Source organism: Dipodomys spectabilis, unplaced genomic scaffold (assembly GCF_019054845.1).
Source record: "Dipodomys spectabilis isolate Male_0828 unplaced genomic scaffold, ASM1905484v1 ptg000360l, whole genome shotgun sequence".
In the NCBI taxonomy this organism is placed as follows: Eukaryota; Metazoa; Chordata; class Mammalia; order Rodentia; family Heteromyidae; genus Dipodomys; species Dipodomys spectabilis.
In genome coordinates, this window is record NW_024871037.1 from 1,028,338 (window position 1) to 1,056,336 (window position 27,999).

The 27,999-nt window shown below is 53.6% G+C and overlaps 2 protein-coding genes and 1 long non-coding RNA gene across 6 annotated transcripts in view; 2 read left to right on the top strand and 1 right to left on the bottom strand.

The window, feature by feature from the left end:
- Positions 1-1,475: 1,475 nt before the first annotated feature.
- Positions 1,476-6,274, bottom strand: LOC122095729. Its single transcript, XR_006145187.1, has 4 exons — positions 6,183-6,274; positions 6,036-6,091; positions 5,551-5,638; positions 1,476-1,825 (listed from the first exon to the last, which is right to left on the bottom strand). It is a non-coding gene; the product is annotated as an uncharacterized LOC122095729 (long non-coding RNA).
- A 93-nt stretch (positions 6,275-6,367) lies between these two features.
- On the top strand, positions 6,368-12,800 carry Ccdc51 (coiled-coil domain containing 51). 2 transcript variants are annotated; one of them, XM_042666093.1, is made up of 4 exons: positions 6,368-6,433; positions 9,357-9,681; positions 10,532-10,696; positions 11,936-12,800. In XM_042666093.1, the coding sequence occupies exons 2-4, from the start codon at positions 9,370-9,372 to the stop codon at positions 12,689-12,691; spliced, it is 1,233 nt and encodes a 410-aa protein (XP_042522027.1). In that variant the 5' UTR covers positions 6,368-6,433; positions 9,357-9,369; the 3' UTR covers positions 12,692-12,800. The 2 variants fall into 2 exon arrangements, with proteins under 2 accessions (XP_042522027.1, XP_042522028.1); XM_042666094.1 differs by lacking the exon at positions 6,368-6,433 and adding an exon at positions 6,609-6,627.
- A 3,932-nt stretch (positions 12,801-16,732) lies between these two features.
- The window catches only part of Plxnb1 (plexin B1), a 34,350-nt gene continuing 23,083 nt past the window's right edge, over positions 16,733-27,999 (top strand). For 2 of the 3 annotated variants that reach the window (XM_042665990.1, XM_042665992.1), the window contains exons 1-6: positions 17,829-17,875; positions 22,629-22,700; positions 23,703-24,797; positions 26,773-26,955; positions 27,134-27,262; positions 27,376-27,476. In XM_042665990.1, the coding sequence (XP_042521924.1) occupies positions 23,709-24,797; positions 26,773-26,955; positions 27,134-27,262; positions 27,376-27,476 (1,502 nt within the window). In that variant the 5' untranslated portion in view covers positions 17,829-17,875; positions 22,629-22,700; positions 23,703-23,708. Of the gene's footprint in view, positions 16,789-17,828; positions 17,876-22,628; positions 22,701-23,702; positions 24,798-26,772; positions 26,956-27,133; positions 27,263-27,375; positions 27,477-27,999 lie in introns of those variants that run through there. The other variant, XM_042665991.1, reaches the window with a different exon arrangement.

Consider the following 27,999-nt stretch of genomic DNA (forward strand, 5'->3'; position numbering starts at 1 on the left):
CTGTCCCTCAGCTCTTCAGCTTAAGGCTAGCACTCTACCACTTGAGCCAAAGCGCCACTTCTGGCTTTTTTCTTTTTGCTTATGTAGTGCTGAGGAATCAAACCCAGGGCCTCAGGCATGCAAGGCAAGCACTCTACCACTGAGCCACCTTCCCAGCCCTGTTTCAAGCTTTAAAAAAAATTTTTTTTGCTGGTCCTAGGGCTTGAACTCTGGGCCTGGGCACTGTCCCTGAGCTCCTTTTGCTTAAGGCTAGCACTCTACCACTTGAGCCACAGCGGGCGCCACTTTTGGCTTTTTCTGTGATTAATTGGAGATGAGTCTCATAGACTTTCCTGCCTGGGCCGGCTTGGCTTCCAAACAGTAATCCTCAGATCTTATCCTCCTGAGTAGCTAGGATTACAGATGTGCGCCATCTTCCCCAATTTGTTTCAGTGTTTTAATCCTCTTGTTTTGATTTAGCAATCTCAGAATGATTCTAACCCCACCCCCCCCCCAACCCCCTAGGATCCCACTATGTACAGTCCAGGCTGTTCTCAAATTCATTATCTTCCAGCCCTAACCTCCAGTGGTATGGGATTTCAGGCCTTTACTAACACACTGAGCTTCTGAAGCCCTTTCTAAAAATACATCTTCAGGAAAAATAAAACTGTTAGCATTATTCCCATAACTGTATCATTGTATCAACAGCCCCAAGCCGAAATGTAAATATTGGTGCCTGTCAGGTCTTTTAATTAATACATGGTTTCTGTTCTCCTAAAGTTTACATTGTAGTCAAAGGGGTTAGGAGGAAAAACAAACAAAAAACCAGGTCAAGAGAATGGAAGTGCCTCTTTATAGTAATCAGGGAAGAACTCAATATTGTGGTGGTTGGATTTTCAGTTCTCAGAAGGAAGGTGTGCCCAGTATCTATAATACAGGCAGAAGAAAGGGTTGGTGAAGCAGCTTGAAATTCAGGTCACTGGCGGAAGATGTATTAGGGCATCACTGGTCATCTTAACATTTTTGGCTTTTTCTTTTTTGGTTTTGCCAGTCCTGGGGCTTGAACTGAGAGCCTGAGCACTGTCCCTCAGCTCTTCAGCTCAAGGTTAGCACTCTACCACTTGAGCCACAACACCACTTCCAGCTTTTTCTGTTTATGTGGTACTGAGGAATCAAACCCAGGATGTCATGTATGCTAGGCAAACACTATGACAAGGCACATTCTCAGCCCACTCCCATTTTCTACCCTTCACAGTATAAGCCATGTATATATATGTTTTCCCCTTTCCTATCTCCTGCTACAATAATTGACAGTATGAGCTGTTAACCAGCACATGCCCCAGTGTCTGTACACAGAAAACTTACATGAACAGATGAGTAACAATTTAAAATATAGACCAGCTTGGCAAAAGTGTTTTTTTTTTCTCCTTTCAAAGTATAAAATTTTCCACTAGATGCAGGTAAGGTAATCCACTGGATATACAACACAAGAAGGGCAGCCTTTTAAATGAGTTGGTTTACTTTCAAGATGATACAGAATGCAAGAGTAGAACAAAGAGCAGACTCTGGCAGGAACCTAGGCTGGGTTTACTTGAAATTTACAGCTGAGGTAGCAATGGCTGACACAATGGCTGACAAACTAGAGACTGAGCCACTGTAGGATTTTTTTTTTTAAAGGTTGTTCTTAATGTTCAGAGTCCTAGACAAAACTTCATTCTACCTATAGGTGGCAGAAATGTTACGACAGGAAATCCAGATGTTGAATGGGAATGGAATCAAGGGTCACCATCATCTCAGGAACAAGAAACAGCTTACTTTTTGCCAGATTTCTTAATTCCACCTGTGGCTGCAGAAGGGGGAAAAAATCAGTTAGAAAGTCTGACCTTCCTGGCTTCAAACAACCCCCCCAGGTCTCAGCCTCCTGAGAGACAAGTTTATAGGTGTGAGCCATTGGTGTGTAGTTGGAAAAAAAAATAGTTCTAGACACAGCAATGGCTGTGTACTGTTTTGCATCTACACTGTTGTGTACTTAACAAATTAGCTCATTTACCTTCCAGCCCCAGAATACACTTTACAGCCAAGCCTTTATGTCTGGTGGTGTTCAAGGTTTCAAGCTAGTATGGGCGAACATGAGTGGCTTGACTTTTTTGAGACAGGTTCTGGCTATAGCACCAGTTGGCTTGAAATTCATGATCCTTCTGCCTCAGCTTCCTGAGTGCTAGGATTAACAGGCATATGCTACCAATCCAAAATCTGGTGTACTCTTAATTGCCATACCACATTACCTATATCCTCTATTTTGTTCTTGGGGTCTGATTTGCTCAGTGCCTGTATTTTACTCAAATCCACAAATGGCAATACATTTGGCACCCAACAAGTAATTTTTAAAAACCTGTAGAATTATTAATATTTTGTTGTTGTTGTTCAAAGGGATCGAACTCTAGGCCTGGGCACTGTCCCTCAGCTCTTCAGCTCAAGGCTCTACCACTTGAGCCACAGCCATTTTCTGGTGGTTCATTGAAGATAAGAGTCTAATGAACTTTCCTGCCCAGGCTGGCTTTGAACCCTGATCCTCAGATCTCAACCTCTTTAGTGGCTACGATTATAGGTGTAAGCCACCAATCCCAGTTTAGCTATAGAATTATTTCAAATGACAAGAATGAAGGAACAGGACTAGGATATTTTGGGGGGGGGGGGGGGGGGAAGAGATGGTCCTGGGGCTTGCACTCAGGGCCTGGGCTCTGTGTCTGAGCCTCTTTGAGCCCAAGACTAGTTCTCTATCTTGTGAAGCACAGCATCACTTCCGGCTTTCTCTGAGTAGTTTATTGGAAATTAAGGGTCTCACAAATTTTTGGCTTTGAATTGCAATCCTCAGATCTTAGCCTCCTGAGCTAGGATTACAGGCATGAGCTACCAGTGCCTGGCTGACTTTTTTTTTAAGGTTTACTGGGGTTTGAACTCAAGGTCTTCTGCTTTCTAAACAAGCATTCTACCACCTGAGTGCTGCCCCCCTCCTTTCCCCCCCCCAGACCTGGGGCTTGGACTCAGGGCCCAGGCACTGTCCCTGAGCTTCTTTGGCTCAGGCTAGCACTATACCACTTGAGCCACAGCACCACTTCCAGCTATTTGTGGTACTGAGGAATTGAACCCAGGGCTTCATGCATGCACTCTACCACTAAGCCACTTTCCCAGCCACCCCCACTTTATTTTTAGGTATTTCTCAGATAGGGTCTTTCTTGCCTTAGTGGGCCTGGACTACATGTAGTTTTCCTACTTTATGTCTCTTGCCTTAGTGGGCCTGGACTACATGTAGTTTTCCTACTTTATGCCTCCTACATAGCTGGATGATAGACTGCACTATCATGCCCAGCTTTATTCATTTAAGAGTCTCCCTAATCGTTTTTGGCCCAAGCACACTTTCAACTATCTTCTCCCCTGATTTCCTGAATAGCAAGGATTACAGGTATGAGCCACTGCCTTAGACAAAATAAATCCTAACAAAAGTCAAGCTGGTCAGCCGGGCACCAGTGGCTCATGCCTGTCATTCTAGCTACTCAGGAGGCTGAGATCTGAATGCAGTTCAAAGCCAGCCCAGGCAGGAAAGTCCATGAGACTTATCTCCAATAAACCACTAGAAAACTGGAAGTGGCGCTGTGGCTCAAGCAGTAGAACACTGACCTCGAGCTGAAGAGTGCAGGGACAGCGCCCAAGCCCAGAGTTCAAGCCCCGTGACTGACCATAAAAAAAAAATTAAGCTAGTCATGGTGTCATATGCCTGTAATACCAGCACTTGGGGAGGTGTTTGAAGGCATCCTAGGCTACATTACTAAGGAAGAAAAAAGGATGTGCTCAAACAGTACTGGTTAGGTATTCCTCCTCTAAAATGCTGGGAACAGGAGTGTTTCAGATTTGGTGATCTTTCCATATACAGAATGAGATACTTGTGGATGGGATCCAAGTCTACAGTGCAAGATGCTTGACATTCTGAAAAGGTGTTTTCAATAGCTACACCCTCAGTGCAGTGTAAACAATAATGGAAAGCCAGGCACCAGTGGCTCCTGCATGTAATCCTACTCAGAAGGCTGAGATCTGAGGATCTCAGTTCAAAGTCAGTTGGGCACAAAAGTCCCCAAGGGAGTATCATCTCCAATGAAGCACCCAAAAACCAGAAGTGATGCTATGCCTCAAGTGGTATAGGAATAGCCTGGGGCACAGAGAGGCTTGGGGACAGCCCCCAAGTCCTGAGTTCCACCCCACAATTTACAAAAAAAGAAAAAAAGCACCTGACATGAGATAGTTAACTCCTCTGTACAGCATCTTAATAACAATAAGATTATATTTAAAAAACGGGAAAAAGACACACAAAGAGAAACTATTTGGGAAAAGAGAATTAAAAACTAACAATAATGAATCAAAGTCACTGGAACAGAGGTCTTGAGAAGACCTGAGTAAGAGTTCCATTATTCTTGCCTCCATTATGCCTTGCATATTTATGTGCTTAAGAAGCACATAAAGAAGCCAGGCACTGGTGGCTCACGCCTGTAATCCTAGCTACTCAGGAGGCTGAGATCTGAGGATCACAGTTCAAAGCTAGCCCAGGCAGGAAACTCCGTGAAACACTTATCTCCAATAAATCACCAGAAAACTGGAAGTGGTGCTGTAACTTAAGTGGTAGAGCACTAGCCTAGAACTGAAGAGCTGAGGGACAGCGCCCAGGCCTAGAGTTCAAGCTACATGACTGACAAAAAAGAAGCAGCACATAAAGAGGCTGGGATATAGCTTAAGTGGTAGACTGCCTGACTAGCATGAATGAAGCTCTGAGTTCGATTCCTCAGTACCACATAAACAGTGGCACTGTGGCTTAAGTGGTACAATGCTAGCCTTGAGCAAAGAAGCTCAGGGACAATACCCAGGCACTGAGCTCAAGACCCAGGACTGGCAAAAAATAAAAATGGATAAATAAAAAGCGCATCAAACATTAGGGCTGCTGGGCCAGAAAGTCTTTTAAAATGTAACACATTTCTCTTATACCCAGGGGAAAAAAAGACAAAATAATGCAAGTGTGGGGGGGGTGGTGTTTAGGTCAGGAAAGTACAAGGAGTAATAAAGCAAGCCCGGGAGCCTGGACTTTTTATCTTTTAGCCTAGACACACCCACAACTGACTCAAGAAAAGAGGGAGAGAAAAAGCCATTTATTACAAGACGGTAGGAGTAAAAAAAAACAAAAAACCGAACAATGTTCAAAGCAGCAGAGGCGGTAAATGGCACATGTGGGCAAAGAAAATTGTGGACGCTGGTTTAGCAACCAACCTACGTGAACCTGGGGATCCCTGTCCGCAGGAATGGGAACCCGAGGCTGCCCAGGGCCGAGGCCCAGGGTGCCGGCCCGGATCCCCCCCCCTTCCCGGCCCGGTTCCCCCCCCTTCCCGGCCCGGATCCCCCCCCCCTTCCCGGCTCGGATCCCCCCCTCCCCGGCCCGGATCCCCCCTTCCCGGCCCGGATCCCCCCCCTCCCCGGCCCTGATCCCCCCTCCCCGGCCCGGATCCCCCCCCTCCCCGGTGAGCCACTTACCGAGGGGCCCCTTCCCCGCGGCCTTCGCTTTCAGCTCCTCGAGTTTCTTCTGCTCCTCTTTCTGTTTCTGCTTGAAGGCCTTGTCTTCCTAGGGGAGAAGGCCGCGCGCGATCACTGCAGGCCGGGCCCCGGCCCCCGATCCGCCCCGGCCCCCCCGGCCCCCCGGCCCCAGCCCCCCCCCCCCCCAGCCCCCGGCCCCGGCCTTCCCCCCAGCCCCCGGCCCCGGCCCCCCTCCCCGTCCCCCCCCGGCCCCCGGCCCCGGCCCCCCCCCCGGCCCCCGGCCCCGGCCCCCCCCCCAGCCCCCGGCCCCGGCCCCCCTCCCCGTCCCCCCCGGCCCCCGGCCCCGGCCCCCCCCCGGGCCCGCCCCCCCCCAGCCCCCGGCCCCCCCCCCCCGGCCCCGGCCCCCGGCCCCGGCCCCGGCCCCCCCCCCCAGCCCCCGGCCCCGGCCCCGGCCCCCCCCCGCGCCTCCAAGGCCCCGGCCTCACCTCATCCATCTCCTTGGCCTGCTTCTTGGGCTGCTTCAGGGGCTTCTTCTTGCCACCTGCGGGCGACACGAGCGCGCTCAGCCCGCCCCCCGCGGCCCGTGCCCCGGTCCCGCCCCGCCAGCCCGGCCCCGCCGCGCAGACACTCACCCTCGCGGCCGGACATGATGCCAGCCGCGCCTCGGCCCAGACCCTGACCCGAAGCCGGAAGCCCGCTTCCCACAAGGCGCGGCTCCTCGCAGGCGGGCCCGCGGATTGGCTCTCGAGCCGGAAGTTTCCCTTCCATCACAGCGAGGGCCTTTCCGGGACGGGAGGGCGGGTGCTGAGGGGTCAGGGGTCGGCCGGGTGAAGGCCGCGGGATCCGGCCCGCCGCTGGCGCGGAGGCGGGCTGGGCGCTGCAGGTACGGGGCCCGGGGCTGCGGGAACACCGGGAGGCAGGTCCTGCTGTTACTGTTCTTGCCGTTGCTGTCGGTGTCAGTTTGGTCGGTGGCGGGGCTTGAACTCGGAGCCCGGGCGCTGTCCCCGAGCTCTTCAGCTCCAAGCTGAGCGCTCCCGCCCAGCGCCACGGCCGGCTTCCTGGCGGGTCACCGCAGACGTGAGTCTCACGGCCTTTCCTGCCCGGGCTGGCTCTGAACCGCGATCCTCAGCTCTCCTGCCTCCTGAGTAGCTAGGATGACAGGCGTGAGCCACCGGCGCCCGGCTTAGAAGGCAGGGGTGTTTTGTTGTTGTTGTTATTTTGTTTTAAGCAGGGTTTCATTCTATATCCCAAGCCAGTTTGGGATGTATCCTTGTAGCCCCCAAGCTGGCCTTGACCTCACTGTCTTCCTGCCTCAGCCTCCTCCAGAGTGCTTTAATGACAGATGTCAGCCACTACACCTGGATGAAGTTTGGGTTTTATAAAAATAATCAGGGTGCAACTCTTTTGCAAATTCTGTTTATTCATTCAGTACATTTGTGTGGAGGGAGGGAGGGAGAGGTCCTGGGGCTTGAACTCTGGGCCTGGGTACTGTCCCTGAGCTTTTTTTGCTCAAGGTTGGGCCTCTACAACTTGAGCCACACTTACACTTTCAGCTTTTTGGTGGTTAATTGGAGATAAGAATATCATGGAGGTGGGCTGGGAAGGTGGCTCAGTGGTAGAGCGCTTGCCTTGCATGCCTGAGGCCCTGGGTTCGATTCCTCAGCACCACATAAGCAGGAAAAAAAAAAGCTGGAAGCGACACTGTGTCTCAAGTGGTAGAACACCAACCTAGAGCTGAAGAGCTCAGGGATGGCGCCCAAGCCCAGAGTTCAGGCCCCAAGACCGACAAAAAAAAAAAAAAAAGAATATCATGGAGCCTGGCACCAGTGGCTTACACTGGTCATCCTAGATACTCAGGAGGCTGAGATATAAGGATCGTGGTTCAAAGCTGTTAGAATCAGAGAGAGAGAGAGTAGCCAGCTGTATGGGGGAACTCTAGGGCAGGGAGGAGTTCAGATCTGGGTGGAGCTAAGGACCAGAGGGTGGGTATAATACTAACAAAAGCCAGCCTGGGCAGAAAACTCTTTGTCTCCAATGAACCACCAGAAAACCAGAAGTGGCTCTGTGGCTCAAAATGGTAGAGCGGTGGACTTGAGTGCAAAAGCTCAGGGACAGCCAGCCAGGCCCTGAAATGAAGCCGCTGCTGCCTTTGAACCTCCATCCTCAGATCTCACCTTCTGGATTACGGGCGTGGCTCTGGATTACTGGTGGCTCACCCACCAGTGCCCAGCAAGAGTCTCAGATGTGCCTGCCCAGGATGACTGGACTGAGATCTTCACATCTCAGCCTCCTGAGTAGCTAGGATTACAGGTGTGAGCAACAGGTACCTGGCTGCCTGGACCCCCTTTAGCCAGAAGGCACATGACGGCCCCCCCCCCCCCCCGCTTTGTTTTTCAGGGGGTCTGAGTTCTTCACCAATGAGAAGGCAGAGGCTGCGGTACTGTGTTCTCTATCACAGCTTCCTCAGGAAGCACTTTGTTCCTCAGCACCTGGCACTGTCTTGTCCCCGTCTCTCTCTTGCTTTACTCCCTGTGGCTTACTGAGTCAGCCACCAGGTGTCGCTCTGACACATAAGAGCTTTGGGATCTATGAAGAAGGCACCAGAAACCAGGGTCTTCAGAGTCATTCTGTTCTTGAGCTGTGGCAAAGCCTGACTCTAGATACTTCTGGTGCCCCATTCAGATCAGAGTAGTAGGCATTGGTAGGGCCCAAAGGGAAGGAACAAAGAAGCCTGACCTGCTGTGCAGGCATGAGACAGGGGAGGTAGGAGAAATCTCCAGAAGGTGAGAAATCTAAGACTGAGACTTAGTAGGCCAGAAAGGCAGGTTGAAGGGCTGACGTGAACATTAGAAAAACTATTCTCTGTGCAAGACAACTGTTTTCCCTTGCCCTGGAATTACCTTCTCCAAAGAGAACTTTTCTGTCTTGTGACATCAATGATCTCTGTCCTCATCAGGGAGTCTGGGAAGTTGCATGTGAGAATCTTTTAGAGAAATGACCTGAGAGCTGGGAATGTGTTTGCCTAGCATGCATGAAGCCCTGGGTTCCATTCCTCAATACTATATAAGCAGAAAAAACCAGAAGTGGTGCTGTGGTTCAAGTGGTAGAGTACTAGCCTTGAGCTGTTAAACTGAGGGGCAGTGCCCAGGCCCAGAGTTCAGGTCCTATGACTGACACACACATACACACACACACACACACACACACACACCAAAAAAGAGCCAGGCACCAATAGCTCACACCTATAGTCCTAGCTACTCAGGAAGCTGAGATCTGAGGATCACAGTTCAAAGCCATGAAAGTCCATCAGACTCTTATCTTCAATAAACTACTCAGAAAAAGCTGGAAGTGACACCCTGGCTCAAGTGGTAGAGTGCTAGCCTTGAGCACAGAGGCTCAGGGACAGAGCCTAAGACCAGAGTTCAAGCCCTGGGACTGGTGAAACAATCAATCAATCAGTCAATGTAACTGTGCTTCTTAAACTGCCCTGTATCACCCTCAGTCCCACCAATGCACAGAGAGCCTTTAGGTATCTGTGGGACTTGGTTCACATGGACACAACTGAAGTTTGAGAACTTTCTTCAGCATTATCAAAAGACTGGGCATTCGATTCTCAGTCAGGTTATCAGAGAGACCTGAGAGGTACAGGGAGGGATAGGAAGGAGGGTTTGGTTTATGTGGTGTCGTGACAGAAAGGGGTTCAATGTCCCAATCTGTTTTGTCCAGGGGACTACATCTTGCCCCAGAAGCTGTTGTCTGACTTTAGCCGAGTGGCCCCTCTGACATTCCTCCCCCCTTCTCCCCAGCCTCACAGATCTGATGATGGGGTGCAGCCCTGTGTTTGCCATGCAGCAGATGGGAGGTGCGCCCCACACACTGGCACGGAGACGCCTCCTTGGAAGGGATCTGTTTCCGATCAGGAGTCTATGCAGCTCCAGCTCCAGCCAGCCGGGAGAGAAGCGATCTGAAGAGGTAGCCCTCCGGCTGTCTCATCGCCTGCCAGCACTAGGCAAGGCCCTGGGGCACAGCATTCAGCAAAAAGCAGCCTCCACTGCCAAGACGTGGTGGGACAGATACGAAGAGTTTGTTGGACTCAATGAGGTTCGAGACGCCCAGGGAAACGTGACTGAGGTGAGAATCAGAACTAAGATGCTTGTCCGGCTCTCTTGACTTGGGAAATGTGGCCTGCTGGCCCCCAGGAAACACGTCACCAGCTGTGTAGTGCTGGGAAGCCACGTTCAGATTTGCTTCTTTCTCTTCTCCCTCCCCTCCCCACCTTCCCGGGCTCACCCTCCCTCCCCTCCCCTCCCCTCCTTTGTTTCTTTCTCTTTTTCTTTCTTCCTGGCCTTGAACTTCAGTCCTCAGATCTCAGCCTCCCGAGTGGCTAGGGTGACAGGCGTGAGCCACGGCCTTAGTTAGCCGTGCTGTTGCTGGTGGTATCACCAGGCCTTGCTGTGGCTTGGGAATAGTGAATACAGATTATGCTCATTGTTAGGCTGTGTGCAAGTTTCTCAGGGGCGTGTTATTTCCGCCTGAGTGGATAAATTCCACGGCTTCAGACAGGGTGTGGCCTGGGGCTGCATTTTAACCACCACTGAGTAAACCCGGATTAACTGCCCAAGGACTGGTTCTACCTTTGCAGCTAACACCCCAATGGGGCCCGCCTTTTGTTTTTGCTGGGGGAGGTGGCTGGGCCTGGGCACTGTCCCTGAGCTTTTGTGCTCAAGGCTAGTGCTCTACTACTTGCACCAGAGCACCACTTCTGGCTTTTTGTGGTTCACTGGAGTTCAGTCTCATTGCACTTTGCTTCCCCCAGGCTGGCTTTGAAGCCCTGATCCTCAGATCTCAGCCTCCTAAGTAGCTAGGATGACAGGCGTGAGCCACCAGCTACCCAGTTCCAGCACCCTCTTCTTAGCCATGAAGCGGAGCCTGTGTAGGTGTGGGGAAAAGGAGCTGATGGTGTCTGCTCTCCTCTCTCCAGGCAGAAAAGGTGTTCATGGTGGCTCGAGGCCTTGTCCGGGAGGCTCGAGAGGCTTTAGAGGTTCAGCAGGCCAAGCTGAAAGAGGTGAGGGCCCGCTTGGACCGCGTCTCCAGAGAGGACAGCCAGTACCTGGAGCTAGCCACCCTGGAACACAGGATGCTACAGGTAGGTCTTCCTCGCCCTGGCATACTGGAGGAGGGCTGGCTGGAAACCCTGACTGTCTCGTGGGACAAGAGGTCTGGAGACCAGGTAGCCTGGAAGGCAAAGCCAGGGCTCCACTCTTCACAAGTCTGTCCACCTGCTTTTTCCTGAAGGCTGGAGTGGACAGGCCAACGCAGTCCTCCATGGAAGGAGTGCTAGGTTCTTTCTTTTCCTTCCTTCCTTCTCCTTTCTTCCCGTCTTCCCTCCCTTCCCCTCCTCCCCGGCTCCCATCTTTCTGTGTGTGGATGGTGAGGCTTGAACTCAGGGCCTAGGCACTGTCCCTGAGTTGTTTTTTTTTTTTTTTTACTAGCCTTCTACCACATGAGTCACTGCTCCACTTCTGGCTTTTTTGTTTGCTTGTTTATTTTTGCTTTTGTTTTTTGGCCAGTCCTGGGGCTTGAACTCAGGACCCTGACACTGTCCCTGAGCTGCTTCTGCTCAAGGTTCGCACTCTACCACTTGAACCACAGCGCCACTTCTGGCTTTTTTTTGTGTATGTGGTACTGAGGAATGGAACCCAGGTCTTCATGCATGCTAGGCAAGCACTCTACCACGAAGCCACATCCCAGCCCCACTTCTGGCTTTTTTTTTTTGGTGGTTAATTGGAGAGAAGAGTCTCAACAGACTTTCCTGCTGGAGCTTTGAACCATGATCCTAGAACTAAATCTCCTAAGTAGCTAGGCCCTTCCTTCTTTTGTTCCTGCCTTTTTTTTTTTTTTTTTTTTTTTTGCCAGTCACGGGCCTTGAACTCAGGGCCTGGGTGCTCTTGCTGAACTTTTGTGCCCAAGGCTAGTGCTTTGAGCCACAGAGCCACTTGGATTTTCTGGTGGTTCATTGACTTTTCTGCCTGGGCTGGCTTTGAACCACAGTCTTCAGATCTCAGCCTTCTGAGTATCTAGGGTTGCGGGCATGAGCCATCAGGGCCTAGCTTGCTCCTTTCTGCCTGCCTGCCTGTCTTGGGCCTTGAACTCAGTGCCCTAAACTTCATTTGTTCAAAGCTAGTACTCTACCATTTGAGCTACAGCTCCACTTCTGGCTTTTGGGGTAGTTCATAAGAGCTATGAGTATCACGGACTTTTCCTGCCTACGTTGGCTTGGAACCATGATCCTCAGATCTCAGCCTCCTGAGTAGCTAGGATGACAGGTGTGAGTCACAAGTACCCAGCTCCTTTGCTCTTCTGTGATGATGCTTTGCTTCTACAGGATGAGAAGAGGCTGCGTACAGCCTACCTGCGTGCCGAGGACTCTGAGCGGGAGAAGTTCTCTCTCTTCTCAGCCGCTGTGCGGGAGAGTCACGAGAAGGAACGCACAAGGGCAGAGAGGACCAAGAACTGGTCCCTTATTGGGTCAGTCCTGGGAGCCCTCATTGGCGTGGCTGGTTCTACCTATGTGAACCGTGTCCGGCTACAGGAACTGAAGGCCTTACTCCTAGAGGCCCAGAAAGGACCTGTGAACCTCCAGGAGGCCATCCGGGAGCAGGCATCTAGCTACTCTCTCCAGCAAAAGGATCTCCAAGACCTCATGGTGGACCTGAGGGGCCTGGTGCATGCTGGGAAGGGCCAGGGTTCTGGGTCGCCAGCGGGCAGTTCCCCCACTAGAGACAGAGAAGCTGATGCCTTTTCAGCCGCTGTGAAAGAACAGCTCAGTCACTCCCGGCAGGTCCAGTCCTGTCTTGAGGCTTTACGAGAACAGCTTGATGGCCTGGAAAAGACTTGTAGCCAAATGGCTAGAGTGGTTCAACTTGTAACAGCTGCCACACACCCAGGCCTGGTGGAGCCAGTAGATGGAGCTCTGGCCAGCCCTTTGCTAGAGCAGGGGAGCATGATTCTGGCCCTGTCTGACATGGAGCAGAAGCTAGAGGCCCAGGTTAACAGGAACACCTTGTACAGTACAGCACTCACCTGTGTGACCTTTTTGATCACACTCCCTGTGTTCTACATGCTATTCAAGGCTGGCTAGTCCCTGGAGCCACCTCCAGAGGGTCTAAGGAGTAAAATAGGGCTGTCTTTATTTTGATTTTTTTTTTCTTTTTAGTTGGTCATCAAGTCTTGAACTCAGGGCCTGGGCGCTGTCCCTGAGCTCTTTGCTCAAGGCTAGTACTCGACCACTTTAAGCCACAGCTCCACTTCTGGTTTTCTGGTGGCTTATTGGAGATAAAAGTCTCATGGATTTTCTTGCCCGGGCTGGCTTTGAACTGCAATCCTCAGATCTCAGCCTCCTGAGTAGCTAGGATGACAGGAGTGAGGTACAGCACGGGGCTGGGCTTGCTCTGTGTGTGTGTGTGTGTGTGTGTGTGTGTGTGTGTGTGTGCGTGTGTGCGCATGCTGGTACCATGGTTTGATCTCAGGGCCTGAGTGCTGTCCTTTAGCTCTTTTTGCTCAAGGCTGGTACTCTTTCTCTTGAGCCACAGCTTTTTGGTGGTTCATTGGAGATAATACTGTCACAGACTTTCCGACTCTGAGTGACCTAGAACTCCGATCTTTAGTTCTCAGCCCTGAGAAGCTAGGCTGATAGTACCTGGCCTTAGCTTTTGGTCTATTTGAGCATCTTCTGTGTGGCCTCACCAGCAGACCTACTTGGTTCTGTAGTTAATGCTTCTTTATCTTAATTGTCCATGCCTTGTGTTAATGTCCAATTAAAAAGTCTTAAAGAGTTTGTATTACTTACAAGAACTTCGATCAGAGTCTTGTCCATTGAAGTCTTTGATCGGAGACCCAGGATTGGGCCTAGCCTGGAAGGGATCACCCCCTTTAGTTCCTTTTTTATCTCTGCTAGGTTCCCATTTCAGGAGTATGCTCCCTCCTGAAGCCTGGACTATCATTTACTTTTTGTTTTTATTTTTATTTTTGTTGCTCATGGGGCTGGAACTCTAGGCCTGGGCGCTGTCCCTCAGCTCTTCAGCTCAAGGCGAGCACTCTACCACTTGAGCCATGGCACCACTTCTGGGTTTCTGGTGATTCATTGGAAATAAGAATCTCATGGCCTTTCCTGCCAGGCTGGCTTTGAACCGCGATCCTCAGATCTCAGCCTCCTGAGTAGCTAGGATGACAGGCCTGAGCTACCAGCACCCAGCTAAGCCTGGATTTTTGTTTTGCATTTTCTGGCCTGCCTACATTATAGCTTGTTGGACTTCCTGTCAGGTGCTTTTGGGGAATTCCAGGGAGTTCTACCACTCGATGTGATCAGAAGAGAGCAGGGAGAAGAGAGCCCAAGGAAATGGTTCATAAGTGTTCCTGGAGACACTCTTACAGTGACTGGTAGTCAGTCTGGGTCCCTGGTGCGGAGTATTTGGGACAGCACTAGAATGTTACTGTGCCTACACTGCCTTAGGATGACTCTCCATAGGCGTAGACAAAGTTCTGGCTCTCACTCAGGACAAAGAGTCAAAGGGAGAGCCCCCCACAAAAGGTATGGTCAGGCCTAGAGTTAGACGGTCTTGAGGACCTCCGATCTCTTTATGTGTATATGTTAGTCCTAGGGCTTGAACTCAGAGCGTGGGTGCTAACCTTTGTACTCTTCTGTCAAGGCCAGATCTTTGAGCTACATACAGCTACATACAGCTCCACTTCTGGTTTTCTGGTGATTATCTAGAGATAGGAGTCTGACTTTCCGGCCAAGCTGGTTTTGAACTTCCATTCTCACATCCCAGCCTCCTGAGTAACTAGGATTACAATGTGAATCCAATATGAACCTCCAGTGCCAGAACATAGCTCCTCTTATGGCTTTTATTTATTTATTTTTTTTGGGGGGGGTCCAGTCATGGGGTCTGAACTCTGGGCCTGGGTGCTGTCCCTCAGCTCTTCAGCTCAAGGCAAGCGCTCTACCACTGAGCCACCTTCCCACCCCCCCCCATTTTTTTTTTCTTTTAACTTGGAGATAAAGATTCTCGAGGGCTTCCTTGCCCAGGCTGGCTTTGAACTATGATCCTCAGATCTTGGCCTCCTGAGTAGCTAGGATTACAGGTGTGAGATACAACATAGTCCAGGCTGGCCTCAAACTTGAGATCATCCTGCTTCACCTTATGGCGTGCTGGGATTACAAGTGTGCACTATTATACATGGCTACCTTTCCTTTTTCAGAGGATTTCTCCAGCTAAATGCATTAGTGGTCCCTTGTAAATAGAAACTGTTGCTCTGCATACACTCAAGAGTTGGTCCCTCCCCCCCCCCTTTTTTTTTTGTTGGTGGTGGTAGGGTTTGAACTCAGGGTCTGGGCCCTGCCACTGAGCTTTTTTGCTCAAGGCTAACACTCTACCACTTTGACTCACAGCTCCACTTCTGATTTTTGACTGGTTCATTGGAGATAAGGGTCTGGGGTGGGGGGGTGCTTCAAACTGCAATCCTCAGATCTCAGCCTCCTGAGTAGGTGGGATGATGGGTATGTCAACTAGTGCCTGGCTCTCCCAGAGTGCACTGGAGCTTTGTTTGTGTCGGAGGTACCAAAAGCATTTCTCATGAAGCAACTTCTGCCCTTGAGTCCTGTATTCCATCCTAGGCTGCAGATGCAGCTCCAATGGTGCTGCTATGAACCTTGGTGCATTTTGGTCCTTCCACCTCTGGTGTGGTCCTGGTTCCAGAATGGCAGGAAGAGAAATCCCTGCCCTTGAATATTCCTTCTCCTGATATGATAGGGGGTGTCCTGTCTGTGTCGCGAGAAGAAGAGTTGTGGGGGGTGAATCTAAAGCTCCTGTCTGGAGCAAGGTAGATCCTGATAGGTATGCACCCAAGTAAGGAGACTTGGAGAGTGGAGATTCCCTGCACAGGAAGGGGGGGGGGGTAGGAGGGGGTGGATCCATACACTGCAAATCAGAAACACCAAGATGTAGTGAGAGAATCAGAACAGCCCATTCTGCCCGTGGTGTGGAATGGGTGTGGGGGAGCTGTGGGGTCTTAGAGAATGGGAAAGAAGAGTTGCAGTGTGCGTGCTGTCTTGTCAGCCATGATGGTACTTGACCAAAGGGCTGGGTAGGTCTCGATTGAGGTATTAGAAGCAGAGGTGGGTGAAAGGGGGTGTTGGGGCGGGTGAGACAGATGACTTATAGGGGTGGGACAAAAAGGAACCAATAATTGGTCTGATTGAGGCCCTGAGAGTCTTCTTGGTGATGATACAATGATTTTGCCTGAGGTTGAGCTGAGTCAAAACATGAGGCTCCTGTGGCCCACACCTGTCATCCTAGCTACTCAGGAGGCTGAGATTGAAGGGTCACAGTTCAAAGCCAGCCTGAGGACAGGAGAGTCCCTGAGCCTCTTACCTCCAGTTAATCAGCAAAAAGCCACAAGTCAGAGTTTGTGTGGCTCAAGTGCTAGAGCACCAGCCTTGCAGGAGAAGTAAAGAAAAAAAAATGCTAAGGGACAGAGCCTACCCAGGCCCTGAGTTCAAGCCCCTTCCTCCCCCCCCCCCCCCCCCCCCAGTATTGGTGGGACAGTTCTGGGCTCCCGTGTTCGCAGGCCCATGCTTGAAAAGTTCTTACACTAAGCCCCAGAATGGGTCTCAGGAAAACAAAATCCAAGCGCATGTGTGTGCTGCACGCGTGGAGTTCAGACTTGCCCAAAACTTTCTCGGCTTGGGAGTGGGGGGGGGGGGTGGATCCAGGTATAGACTTGGGAAGAAAAGAAGCCAGTGGAGGTGAACCCCCTCCCTGGAGCTCCCCCCCCAACACACACACACCATCCTGTGACAGGCTGGGGGGGGTGTCACCTTCAACTTGCCCAGGAGCAAATAAAGTTGGGGGGGGGGGGAAGAGAGAGAGAGAGGGAGGGAGGGAGGGAGGTGTCGGGTTACAAGGTTTAGTGGATGGCGCAAACTCAGGTCCAAAGCCCGTGATCTTTCTCCAACAGCCTGGGGTGGGGACCGGAAAGAGAGTCCCAGGAAAAAGAGAGAGAGAGAGAGAGAGAGAGAGAGTTGGGGGGAGGAAAAGAGAGGGAGGGAGAGAGAAAGGGAGGGAGGGAGAGGTGGGCAGGGCCAGGTGCTAGAGAGCGCGCGAGCTCCTGCAGGAGTTCAGGTAAAGAAAGTTGGGAGAGCGGCTTGGAAGGAAGCTCCCAGAGAACAAAACACAGGTGAGGGGCGGGCAGGGGAGGGGGGACAGGGGGTGGGGGGTCCCAGGGGTGGGTAGGGGAGGGGGGCAGGGGGTGGGGGGGGTCCCAGGGGCGGGCAGGGGAGGGGTCAGGGGGTAGGGGGGTCCCAGGGGTGGGCAGGGGAGGGGTCAGGGGGTAGGGGGGTCCCAGGGGTGGGCAGGGGAGGGGTCAGGGGGTAGGGGGGTCCCAGGGGTGGGTAGGGGAGGGGGGGCAGGGGGTAGGGGGGTCCAGGGGTGGGCAGGAGAAGGGGGGCAGGGGGGGTCCCAGGGGCGGGCAGGGGAGGGGGGGCAGGGGGTTCCCAGGGGCGGGCAGGGGAGGGGGGCAGGGGGTGGGGGGGGCCCCAGGGGCGGGCAGGGGAAGGGGGGCAGGCGGTGGGGGGTCCCAGGGAGGAAGGATCCAGGAGTGGGGGGAGAGATCAGGCTCTGCACTACTCACCCCTCCGAAGGCGGGAGTGGGGGGTGGGGTGCAGAGCGTGACCCCCTGCGTGCAGGTGAGGCCCGGCGCGGCCCCCTCCCCTCTCCCCCCCCCCCTCACCCTCGTTCCCGCGTCGCCATGGTGACCGCCGCCGGCGCTCCGCCCCCCTCCCCACGCCGCTCTCCGCGAAGGCAGACGGGAGTGGGGGGGGGTGGGGGGGAGAGTCGGGGGAGGGGGTGGGGGGGAGAGGGTTCCCCGATGATTCAGGACCCGTGCACCCCCCCCCTCCTCCTCCTCCTCCTCCCGCGGCTTCCGGCTTGGCCCGGGGCACCCAAGGGGGTGGGGGAGGGGAGGGGAGGAGGGGGGGAAGCTCCCCCCTCCCGGGGCGGGGGGGGGGGGGAGCCGAGCCCCTCTCGGTCTGTCCGTCGGTCTGTCTGTCTGTCTCCCCCCCGCTCCCCTTCCCGATCGCCTCGGAGCCCGGCTTTTTGTCTCCTTTGTTCCCAGCCGGTGGCAGAGCCCGGGAGGGGAGGGAGGGAGGGAGGGGAGGGAGGGAGGGAGGGAGGGCGGGCAGCCCGGGCAGCAGCAGCACCGGCAGCGGCGGCGGCGGCGGCAGCAGCAGGGCGGGCGCCGTGTTCCAGCCCGTCTCGGTCTCCGGGTAACAGCTGAGACCCACCTCCCGGGGCCGCGGGGGGGGGGGGGAGGGCCGGGGGAGGGGAGGGCAGGGGGGAGGGCCGCCGCCGCCGCCGCCGCCGCGCGCGCAGAGCCCCGCCAGCCCGAGCCCCGCGGCGCGCGCGAGCATCCCGCTCCCCACCCACCCCCGCCGACCCCGCCCCGGCTGGTGAGTTCCCCGGGAAGGGGGGCGGCGGGGGTGGGGCGGGCGCCCCCCTCCCCTCCCTCCCCCCCCCCCCACACACCCCTTGCTCTCTAACCAAGTGTCTGCAGATCTCCCGGGGATGGGACGGGATGGGGGGGGGGGGATGAGGTCCTGGGAGGAAGTTTGTTTATTTTTGGGGTGGGGGGGAGCCACACACTTGTGAGCGCGGGAAAGCCAACTCTCCCCCCCCCCACTCCCACCTCCAGGCGGGGTGGCTCCTTCCCCCTGTCAGGCGATTGGGAGATGGGAGGAGGTGGAGCTGCTCATCTGAAAAGAGGGGGACCCCCCTTTCTTCCTGGCCCAAAGCTACTCCTACTTATTCCCCCCCCTCTGGCCAGCCCCCCCCCCAGCCACTTTGCTTGGGATCCTGGTTGGTGGCCCCTTTTTAGCCCCTTGGGGGTGCACAAAAGAGCCCAACGTGGAATAAGGGGGGGGGCAGTGTTCAGGTTTCCTTTCCCCTTAAAGCTTTTCCCAGGCTGGACTGACAAAGAGTGGGGAGGGGGGGCCTTGAGAGAGGAGACCCTCCCTCCCCCTGCCCCCCCCCTTCTCCATACATAGTCTTTTCTTGGGCAGGTGAGCCTTGGGTCTTTGTGAATGGCTAAGTCCCTGGTGAGCCTAACATCATCAGGAAGGCAGGTGTCACTGTCAATGGGTGGCATCCCCCCCCCTCTGGATAGACCCTGGAGAGTGAAACTTTGGGAGTAGGGGTGTACAGAAAGGGAAGGCCTCTTTCTTACTGATTCTCAGACCCCCGTAAAGATGTGCAGGTATGGAAAGGCTGAGTTTGTGAGCCACCGATTCAGGACAGAGGCTACTGTGAGACTGTAGGCAGAAGTCTGATGGTCTTGTTGCCTGCTGAGGACAGGTTCAGAGAGAGAGGGAGTGGGAAAGAGAGGGAGAATGGGATTACTCCCCAAGAGGCCTGGCTGGGCAGGCCTGGGCACAGGCAGAGTTAAGACTTGGGCTTTGAGCCTGAGCAGGGTCTGAGATTGGTGGAGGGGGGGTGGGGGGGGCGCGGAGGGGGGATATAGGCCTGAAATCCTGGTTGGTGCAAGCTAGAGATATGAGGCCTGGCTCCAAATTAGCCTTTGCAGACTGCTGTAAGCCTGGTCAGTAATAAAATATATATAATCCATAATAGATGTATGTATTCTTGTACAGACTGTGCAGTGGAATAGGTGTTCATTTGCTAGGTGGGAAGCACATGCTTTGTGCTAATAATGTCTGTACCAACTTGCTGGGGGGGGGGGGGGCGGGCTTCCAATCAAAGGCCAGACTCTCCCCTGTTTTAAGGAGTTCAAGTGCCAGGCATTGGTGACCCAGGCCTGTAATCTTAGCCTAAACTCAGGAGATCTCGGAGGAACCACAGGTTGAACCTGAGCAGCAACAGGCACATAACCAGCAGAAAGCTAGAAGTGGGGTTCATGGGGCTCACGTTGGCAGAGCACTAGCCTTGAGCAGAAAAAGCTTAAGGGATGACACTCAGGCCCTGAGTTCAACCCCTAGTACTGCCCTCCCACCACCCCCCCCCAAAAAAAAAAACAAAGAAAAAAGAAGCTTTGGTTTTTGGTGGTGTCTCTAATAATAGGTACGCACTCTACCACATAGACTTGTCAGAGCAGTTCTACCTCCTCCCATCCTTCCAATGGGGAATTAGAGCCCAAGGCAGAGCTCAGGATTGGTCAGGCCAGCAGTTGGCTGGGTGTGGTGTATTCCATCCACCGCAGCAGGAAGGTGACCCGGTCTAGGGCCTGGAGGCTTAGGAAGACTCCCCAAGGAGCTGATGGCTGGCTGGGTGTGGGAGTTAATGAGTTAGTGAGGGAGTGTGGAATTGCTGGCTGTGGGAAGAGCCATTGGTGAAGGCCCTGCGTGGAGACTTGGGCCTGTGGTTCTGGCTGGAATGAAGAGCATGTGGACTGGGATGGAGCGAGAGAATCTGACCTTTATCCCTCCACCCTTAGGATTCCCTCCAGAAGCTATAGAGGAAAGGATGCACTTTTTTTTTTTTCCTGCTCCAAGAAAAGATACATATATATCATGTGAAGTTGACAGAGATGGAAAAAGGGTCATCTGGAGAAATAGGAGATTGTTCTAGTGACCTGAAGCAGAAGCTAATGTTTGTGCAAAGACAGAAGGAGGGGGAAAAAAAAAAATATGTCACTGCCCTTTGACCTCTAGTGCCAAGTGGTTTGTGGGGAGAGGGTACTGATGCTAAGTCCTGCTTTGCGTGGGTGAAGTGAGATCAAAGAAGTTCCACATTTCTTTGCCCTCTCCTTCTCTGCTGTGGGTTGGGTCTGTAAGCCCTGACTTTTTTCTTTGGTTTGATCCTGTTGGCATTTTTCTTGTGGTTCTTTCCAAAAAAAAACAAACCCAGTTGGGGTTTTCACATTTAGGGAGTTGGTTTTGTTCATGTCCCCCCTCCAGGGCTGGAGAATCTTGGCATCTAGATAGTAGCACCTCTGAACAAATATTTGCCCTGTGAATAAAATGGCGAACGGGGAAGGGGGGGGGTGTCAAACTTAGTGGGGTATCCCTTCACCCAAGTCATATTCTCATGGCTTCCCCCAAAGGAAGACACTTTGTCTCTCCATCACTTAGAAACAAGTTGTTGGGGGGAGGAGGGGGAAGGGGAGGGGGGGGCCTCCTTGGCAAAGTCCTGGGCTTCTTGCCGGGTTCAAGACTTTCCCTACTGCCTCTTACCGCCGCCCCCCCACCCCTCTACCTCCCCACCTCCCAGCCCTCACCCCCTTTGGGTGGCAAACAGAGACAGCCTTGTTCTTCTCCCATAGAGCGAGTCCTGTTCTCTGCACACTAAAAATGGAAACCCCCAAGCTATTTTGGGAGCAGTGCCCAGCCAGGCTGAGGCCAAAGCAACACCCCCCCCCCCCAACCCCACACACCCTCTGCTACCATCAGGCAGTATTAGTGTCCTTGTTCCCAGCCTGACTCCTTGGACCTTCCTGAGTTCAGTCCTCCTCAGGAGCACCCTTCTGAGCCCTCCTCCATCCCAAAGGGATGACCAAGTGAATCCTTGGTACCAAAGCCTGGCAAGGGCTGGGTCGCGGGAGGGGCAGGCCACAAAGCCCTGGGCACAGGCAAGTAGAAGGATCACTTGGTCTGGGGTTTATATTTCTGTACCCTCATTTCACCAACCTTGGTTGCGGGGAGGAAGCATTAGCATCTGGAGATTCAAGCCTGGGATCTGATGCCTTTTTATTTTTTGGTCGAGGGTGGGGCTTGAACTCAGGGCCTGCACACTGTCCCTGAGTTCTTTTTCTCAAGGCTATAACGCTCTACCACTTTGAGCCACAGCTCCATTACCGGTTTTCTGGTGGAGCTAAGAGTCTCGTGGACTTTCCTGCCCAGGCTGGCTTGGAATCATGATTCCCAGATCTCAGCCTCCTGAGTAGCTAGGATGACAGATGCGAGCCACCAGCACGTGGCTCTCTGATCGCTTCTTTTCTGATACTCTCTCATTCATCGCATACCCTGTGCCCTGCAGAAGAGGAAGTAACAGAGAATGGCCTGGTCTGCCACAGCTCTTCTTTAGGATATGATGCTTGAACCAGGAAAATGTGTGTATGCATCTGTATACGCAGGTGTCTAAATGTGGTTGTTGATGTGTGTGTTTGAGTTTGTATGATTGTGGGGGGTGGGGGTTGGTTTGTTTTTTTTGTCAGTCGTGGGGCTTGAACTCTGGGCCTGGGCGCTGTCCCTGAGCTCTTCAGCTCAAGGTGAGCACTCTATCACTTGAGCCACAGGGCCACTTCCTGTTTCCTGGTGGTTAATTGGTATTCTTGTGGACTTTTCCTGCCTGGGCTGGCTTGGAATTGCAATCCTCAGATCTCAGCCTCCTGAATAGCTAAAGATGACAGGTGTGAGCCACCAGCCCCAGGCTTTGTGTTTGTCTTTCTGAGTGAGTGTGGGTTATGGTTACAGATTGCATTTGCTTGCCTCTGTGTGTGCACCAATTGGCCATATATGTTTGTATGTGCATGTATGCATGCATCCTGGGAGTGTGTGCATCTTGCTGTATGTGCAAATGTACTGGGGCGGGGTGGGGGTGGAGGAAGGAACGATTTGGGCCAGGACTGACCTCCGTCTCTGTGACAGATATATTTATCTGGGTGCCTGGACAGGGCAGAGTTGGGACAAAAGGTAGGGATGGGAGGGGACCGTCACAGAGTGGGAGAGAGGGAGAGAGAGAGCAAAGGCAGTGCTAGGGGACCTGAGTGGGCTCTGGTGTCACTCTGGGGCTTCTTGCTGACCTTTCCCAGGCCCCTCGGGTGCCTGGCTCTGCTCCCCTCCCCCTCCCCCATGTGGAATGTGTTTGGTGGCCGAGGGCCAGGCTGGGCGGGGCCTCCACAGGCAGGCTGGGTAGTGAGGAAGGGGGTACTTTGATGCTGCCTTCCATAATGGGGAGCCCAGAGATCCCCACATGTCTGCAGCTCAAGGCCTCCCCCCCCCAAATCCCCCCCCCCCCCCCCCCCCCCCCCCCCGCTTCATTCAGCTTTACCCTCTTGCTTTCTTTCAGGCCAAAGTCTCAGGCCAAGGTGACTCACACTCAGGTCATGCTGTTGTCGGTTAATTCAGCTGGCCCTGCCAGGTAAGGGTGCTTGAGCCCTAGGTATTGGGGGGGTAGGGGGGGGATAGTGGCTCGTGCCTCCTCTCTGGACCAGGTAGCTCATTACACACTGATTGCATGTGAGCTACCCCGCCCTTCGACTTTGACTTTTCCCACACTGACTCAACTTCCCTCTTCTCTGGCCTGTTGGGTCTGGATTCCTGGCTTCAAAAAAAAAAAGATCTGCTTTGTTCTGACCTACTGGTGCCTTTCCCGCCTCCAGGATCTGGGATCCCTCCTCCTCCCCCCCCCCCCACCTTTTTTGTTGTTGATTGTGAGACTCGAACTCAGGGCCCTGGCCCTTGTCTTTGAGCTTTTTTGCTCCAGGCTAGCCATCTAGCCACAGCTCCACTTCCAGTTTGCTGGTTATTTGGAGATAAGAACTTGCCTGCCTGGGCTGGCTTCTAATCACAATCCTTAGATCTCAGCCTCCTGAGTAGCTAGGATTATAAGTATGAGCCACCCAGATCCCTCCTTCTTTCCTTCCTTCCTTCCTTCCTTCCTTCCTTCCTTCCTTCCTTCCTCCCTCTCTCTCCCTCCCTCTCTCTCTTTCGCTCTCTTCCTTTCTTTCTTTCTTCCTTTCTTTCTTTCTTTCCTTCTTGCTCCCTTTCTCCCTTTCTTCCTCCCTTTTTTGCTTTTCTTTGTGCCAGTCCTGAGGCTTGAGCTCACAGCCTAGGCGCTGTCCCTGAGCTTTTCTGCTCAAGCCTGGCACTCTCCTATTTGAGCCACAGCTCCACTTCCAGTTTTGTGGTGGTTCATTGGAGAGAAGAGTCTCACAGACTTTCCTGCCTGGGCTGGCTTCGAACCTCGATCCTCAGATCTCAGCCTCCTGAGTAGCTAGGATGACAGGCGTGAGCCACCTCCTTCCCCTTTCTTTGCTCAGCTAAGTCTGTGGGCATCTTGGCATGCCATAGTCCGGTCCTTTACAATGATGGTCAGGAGCCTCACTGGACCCCTCTGTCCGTCTGTCTGTCTGTCTTTCAGGTGATCATGCCTACCCTTGGCCCAGCTCTTCTTCAAGTGCTCTGGGCTGGGTACGTCCTTACCCTCCACCTCCCTCCACCAGCTGCTTTTACTCCCAATGGCACACAGCTGCAACATCTGGCCAGGGACCCCGCTTCAGGTACCCTCTATGTGGGGGGCACCAACTTCCTGTTCGCGCTGAGCCCTGGGTTGCAGCTGGAAGCCATGGTGGCCACGGGTCCTGTGGATGACAGCCGGGATTGCCTGCCACCTGTCTTGCCAGATGAGTGTCCCCAGGCCCAGCCAACCAACAACCCCAACCAGCTGCTCCTGGTGAGCCCAGGAGCTCTGGTGGTCTGTGGGAGCGTCCACCAGGGGGTTTGTGAACTGCGGACTTTGGGGCAGCTTCAGCAGCTCCTGAGGTTGGACCGGCCTGGAGATACACAATACGTAGCTGCCAACGATCCCGAGGTCACCACTGTGGGTGTGGTGGCCCAGAATTCAGCAGGGGAGCCTCTTCTATTTGTGGGGCGGGGTTATACCAGCAGGGGTGTCGGGGGTGGCATTCCACCCATCACAACCCGCACCCTGCGACCCCCGGACCCCCAGTCTGCCTTCTCCTATGAAGAGACAGCCAAGCTCGCCGTGGGCCGCCTCTCGGAGTACAGCCACCACTTCGTGAGCGCCTTCACGCGTGGGGCCAGCGCCTACTTCCTGTTCCTGCGACGCGATCTCAAGACCCCATCGAGGGCCTTCCGGGCCTACGTGTCACGCATGTGTCTCTGTGACCAGCACTATTACTCCTACGTGGAGTTGCCCTTGGATTGCCAGGGTGGCCGCTATGGTCTGATCCAGGCCGCCGCCCTGGCCACCTCCGGGGATGTGCTGTTCGCGGCTTTCTCCTCCGTGGCTCCCCCGACTGTGGACTGGCCCCTGCCCGAAGCTCCCAGGGCCCCGCACACATCTGTGCTCTGTACCTCCCCCCTGGATGAAGTCGACCGCCTGGCCAACGACACCCGTGATGCCTGTTATATGCGAGAAGGCCGGGCTGAGAACGGGACCAAAGTGGCCTACATTGCCTACGACGTCATTTCCGACTGCGCGCAGCTGCCAGTGGTGAGTTCAGGCAGGGGCCTGGCCTTTGCCCGTTGAGGTCAGCCAGCTGGGCATTTTGTAAGCCAAGTTGGGGTGGAGCAAGGCTGATCGGGTCAATAGACAGCAAGTGTTTGCTTCTAATGTGTGTGTATGTACGTGTCCTAGGGCTTGAACTCAAGGCCTGGGTGTTACCCCTGAGTTAGCACTCTACTAACTCTCCTATTTGAGCCACAGCGCCGCTTCTGGCTTTTTCAGAGTAGTTTATTGGAGATAAAAAGTCTCATGGAAGCCGGGCACTGGTGGCTCATGCCTGTAATCCTAGCTACTCAGGAGGCTGAGATCTGAGGATCGCGGTTCAAAGCCAGCCCGGGCAGGAGAGACCGTGAGACTCCTATCTCCAATAAACCACCAGAAAACCGGAAGTGGCGCTGTAGCTCAAGTGGTAGAGCGCTCGCCTTGAGCTGAAGAGCTGAGGGACAGCGCCCAGGCCCAGAGTTCAAGCCCCATGACCGACCAAAAAAAAAAAAAAGTCTCATGGACTTTCCTACCCAGGCTGGCTTCTAACCACGATCCTCAGCTCTCAGCCTCCTGAATAGCTTAGATTGCAGGTGGGGGCCACAAGCTCCTGGAAGCAGGTGCTTTCTTTAGGGCTGGGCGATGGAGGGCTATGTTACTACTGTGTGGTAAGGTGATGGGAAGCAATGCTGGCATGGGCCTGAACAGGGTGATATAGAAGCAGTACTGGGCTGGGATGGTGGCTCAGTGGTAGAGTGCTCGCCTAGCATGCATGAAGCCCTGGGTTCGATTCCTCGGTACCACATGCACAGAAAAAGCTGCAAGTGGCCCTGTGGCCCAAGGGGTAGAGCGCTAGCCTTGAGCCAGAGAAGCTCCGGAACAGTGCCTAGGCCCTGAGTTCAATGGGGATGGGGTTAGAAGGTATTTGGTTTTGTTTTGGTTTTTTTTGGGGGGGTCCAGTCGTGGGGCCTGAACTCTGGACCTGGGCGCTGTCCCTCAGCTCTTCAGCTCAAGGCTAGCGCTCTACCACTTGAGCCACAGCGCCACTTCTGGCTTTTTTTTTTCTTTTTGCTTATGTGGTGCTGAGGAATCGAACCCAGGGCCTCAGGCATGCAAGACAAGTGCTCTACCACTGAGCCACCTTCCCAGCCCATTTGGTTTTGTTTTTATGTTTGTTTTCATTTTGTTTTAGTTTATGCTGGTACTGGGACTTAAATTCAGGGCGTGGGTCCTAACTCTTAGCTTTTTTCCATTCAAGGCTGGTGCTTTACCACTTGTGCCACTCCACTTTTGGCCTTGTCGAGGTTCATTAGAGACCAGAGTCTCAAGGACCTTCCTGCCCCAGCTGGCTTTGAACTGTGATCCTCAGATCTCAGCCTCCTGAGTAGCTGGGATGACAGGCGTGAACCGCCTACCCCTGGCCTAGAGTTCTAAGATAGGGGTAGAATTTTGGGTCAGACCTCTTGATCTAGGTTCTGGAGCAAGATAGGAATGAGGGGTTTTGATATATGGTTGGAGCATGAGATCTGAGTGCTAGGTAAATAGGATGGGAGGTGTGAAGTTTAGGAAGTGGAGTGAACAGAGAACATAGCAACAAGGGAAAGAGTAGCATCAAGGCTGGGGATGGGAGAAGGTGGAGCTACAGGCAAAGGTGAAGATCCAATGAGAAGGAGCCAGATGATGTGTGGCTCACGCCTGTCATCCCAGCCACTCAGGAGGCTGAGATCTGAGGATCACAGTTCAAAGCCAGCTGTGGCAGGAAAGTCCTTGAGACTCTGATCTCCAAGGAACCGCCAGGAAACCGGAAGTGGGATGCCACAGCGCCACTTCCAATTTCCTAGTGGTTCATCGAGTCTCATGGACTTTCTTACCCAGGTTGGCTTTGAACCATGATCCTCAGATCTCAGCCTCCTGAAGTAGCTAGGAGCTTCCAGCTCTGGGCTGTCCAGCCAGTCTTACTGATACTTCTGGCTTCCTGTAGGACACACCAGATGCTTTTCCCTGTGGCTCAGACCATACACCCAGCCCCATGGCTAGCCTGATCCCGTTGGAAGCCACGCCAATTCTAGAATTGCCAGGGGTTCAGCTAACAGCTGTAGCAGTCACCATGGAAAACGGACATGCCATCGCTTTTCTGGGTGACACTCAGGGGCAACTGCACAGGGTGAGTCCTCTCTCCCTTCCTACCCTTCTTCCCAGGGTTTGTGCGAGAAGGATGGGTGCAGTCACCCAACTCTGCCTGGGAGGACATTTCCGGTCTGTAGCGAGGTCGTTTGAGTTGCAAATAGCTGTGGGTATCTGGTGACAGATTTGGTGGCTGATCTCGTGGCCTCTGATCTCAGGTCTACTTGGGCCCTGGGAACAATGTCAACCTTTACTCTAAAGAGAGCATCCAGCCTGGGTCTGCGGTGAACAGAGATCTTACCTTTGATGGGACCTTCGAGAACCTGTATGTCATGACCCAAACTACAGTAAGAGCCGGGATTGGTCCAGGGCATGGCTGCTGCTGGGAGGGGCCAACTCAGATGTGGATTGGCTATTGGTGGGTGCATTTGCCAATCTTGGGTCTTCTTTGTTGTCACAGGTGGTGAAGGTTCCTGTGGCCCCTTGCACCCAGCACCTAAACTGTGCCGCTTGCCTTGCCCACAAGGATCCCTATTGTGGGTGGTGTGTGCTCCTGGGAAGGTCAGCACAGTGCTCCCCCAACTCCTCACCCTGCCTCAAGTTCTTATAACTGTCCTGTCCAGGATTCTTCTGTTGGTTTGTGTCTGGGAGTGTGGGAAGGTGTGTGCATGTGTTGTGCACACATGCATGCCCTTGACACAGACCTGAACTGAGGGCTTCAGGCACTTGCTGGGCTTTCTTGCTCACAGCTGGTGCTCTACCACTTGAACCATGCCACCAGTCCAGCATTTTGCCAGATGGGGTGTCTCAGACTTTTTTCTTTGTCTTTTTCCTGTGTGTGTGTGTGTGTGTGTGTGTGTGTGTGTGTGTGTGTGTGTGTGTTGTTGTGGTTGTTTTTGCCTGTCTTGGAGCTTGACCTCAGGGCCTGGGCTCTGGGCTCTGAGCTTCGCTCAAAGCTAGTGCTCTACCACTTTGAGCCACAGTGCCACTTTGGGTTTTCTGGTAGTTATGTGGGGATAATAGTCCCCCAGGCTTTCTTGCCTGGGCTGGCTTTGAACCGTGATCCTCAGATCTCAGCTTCCTG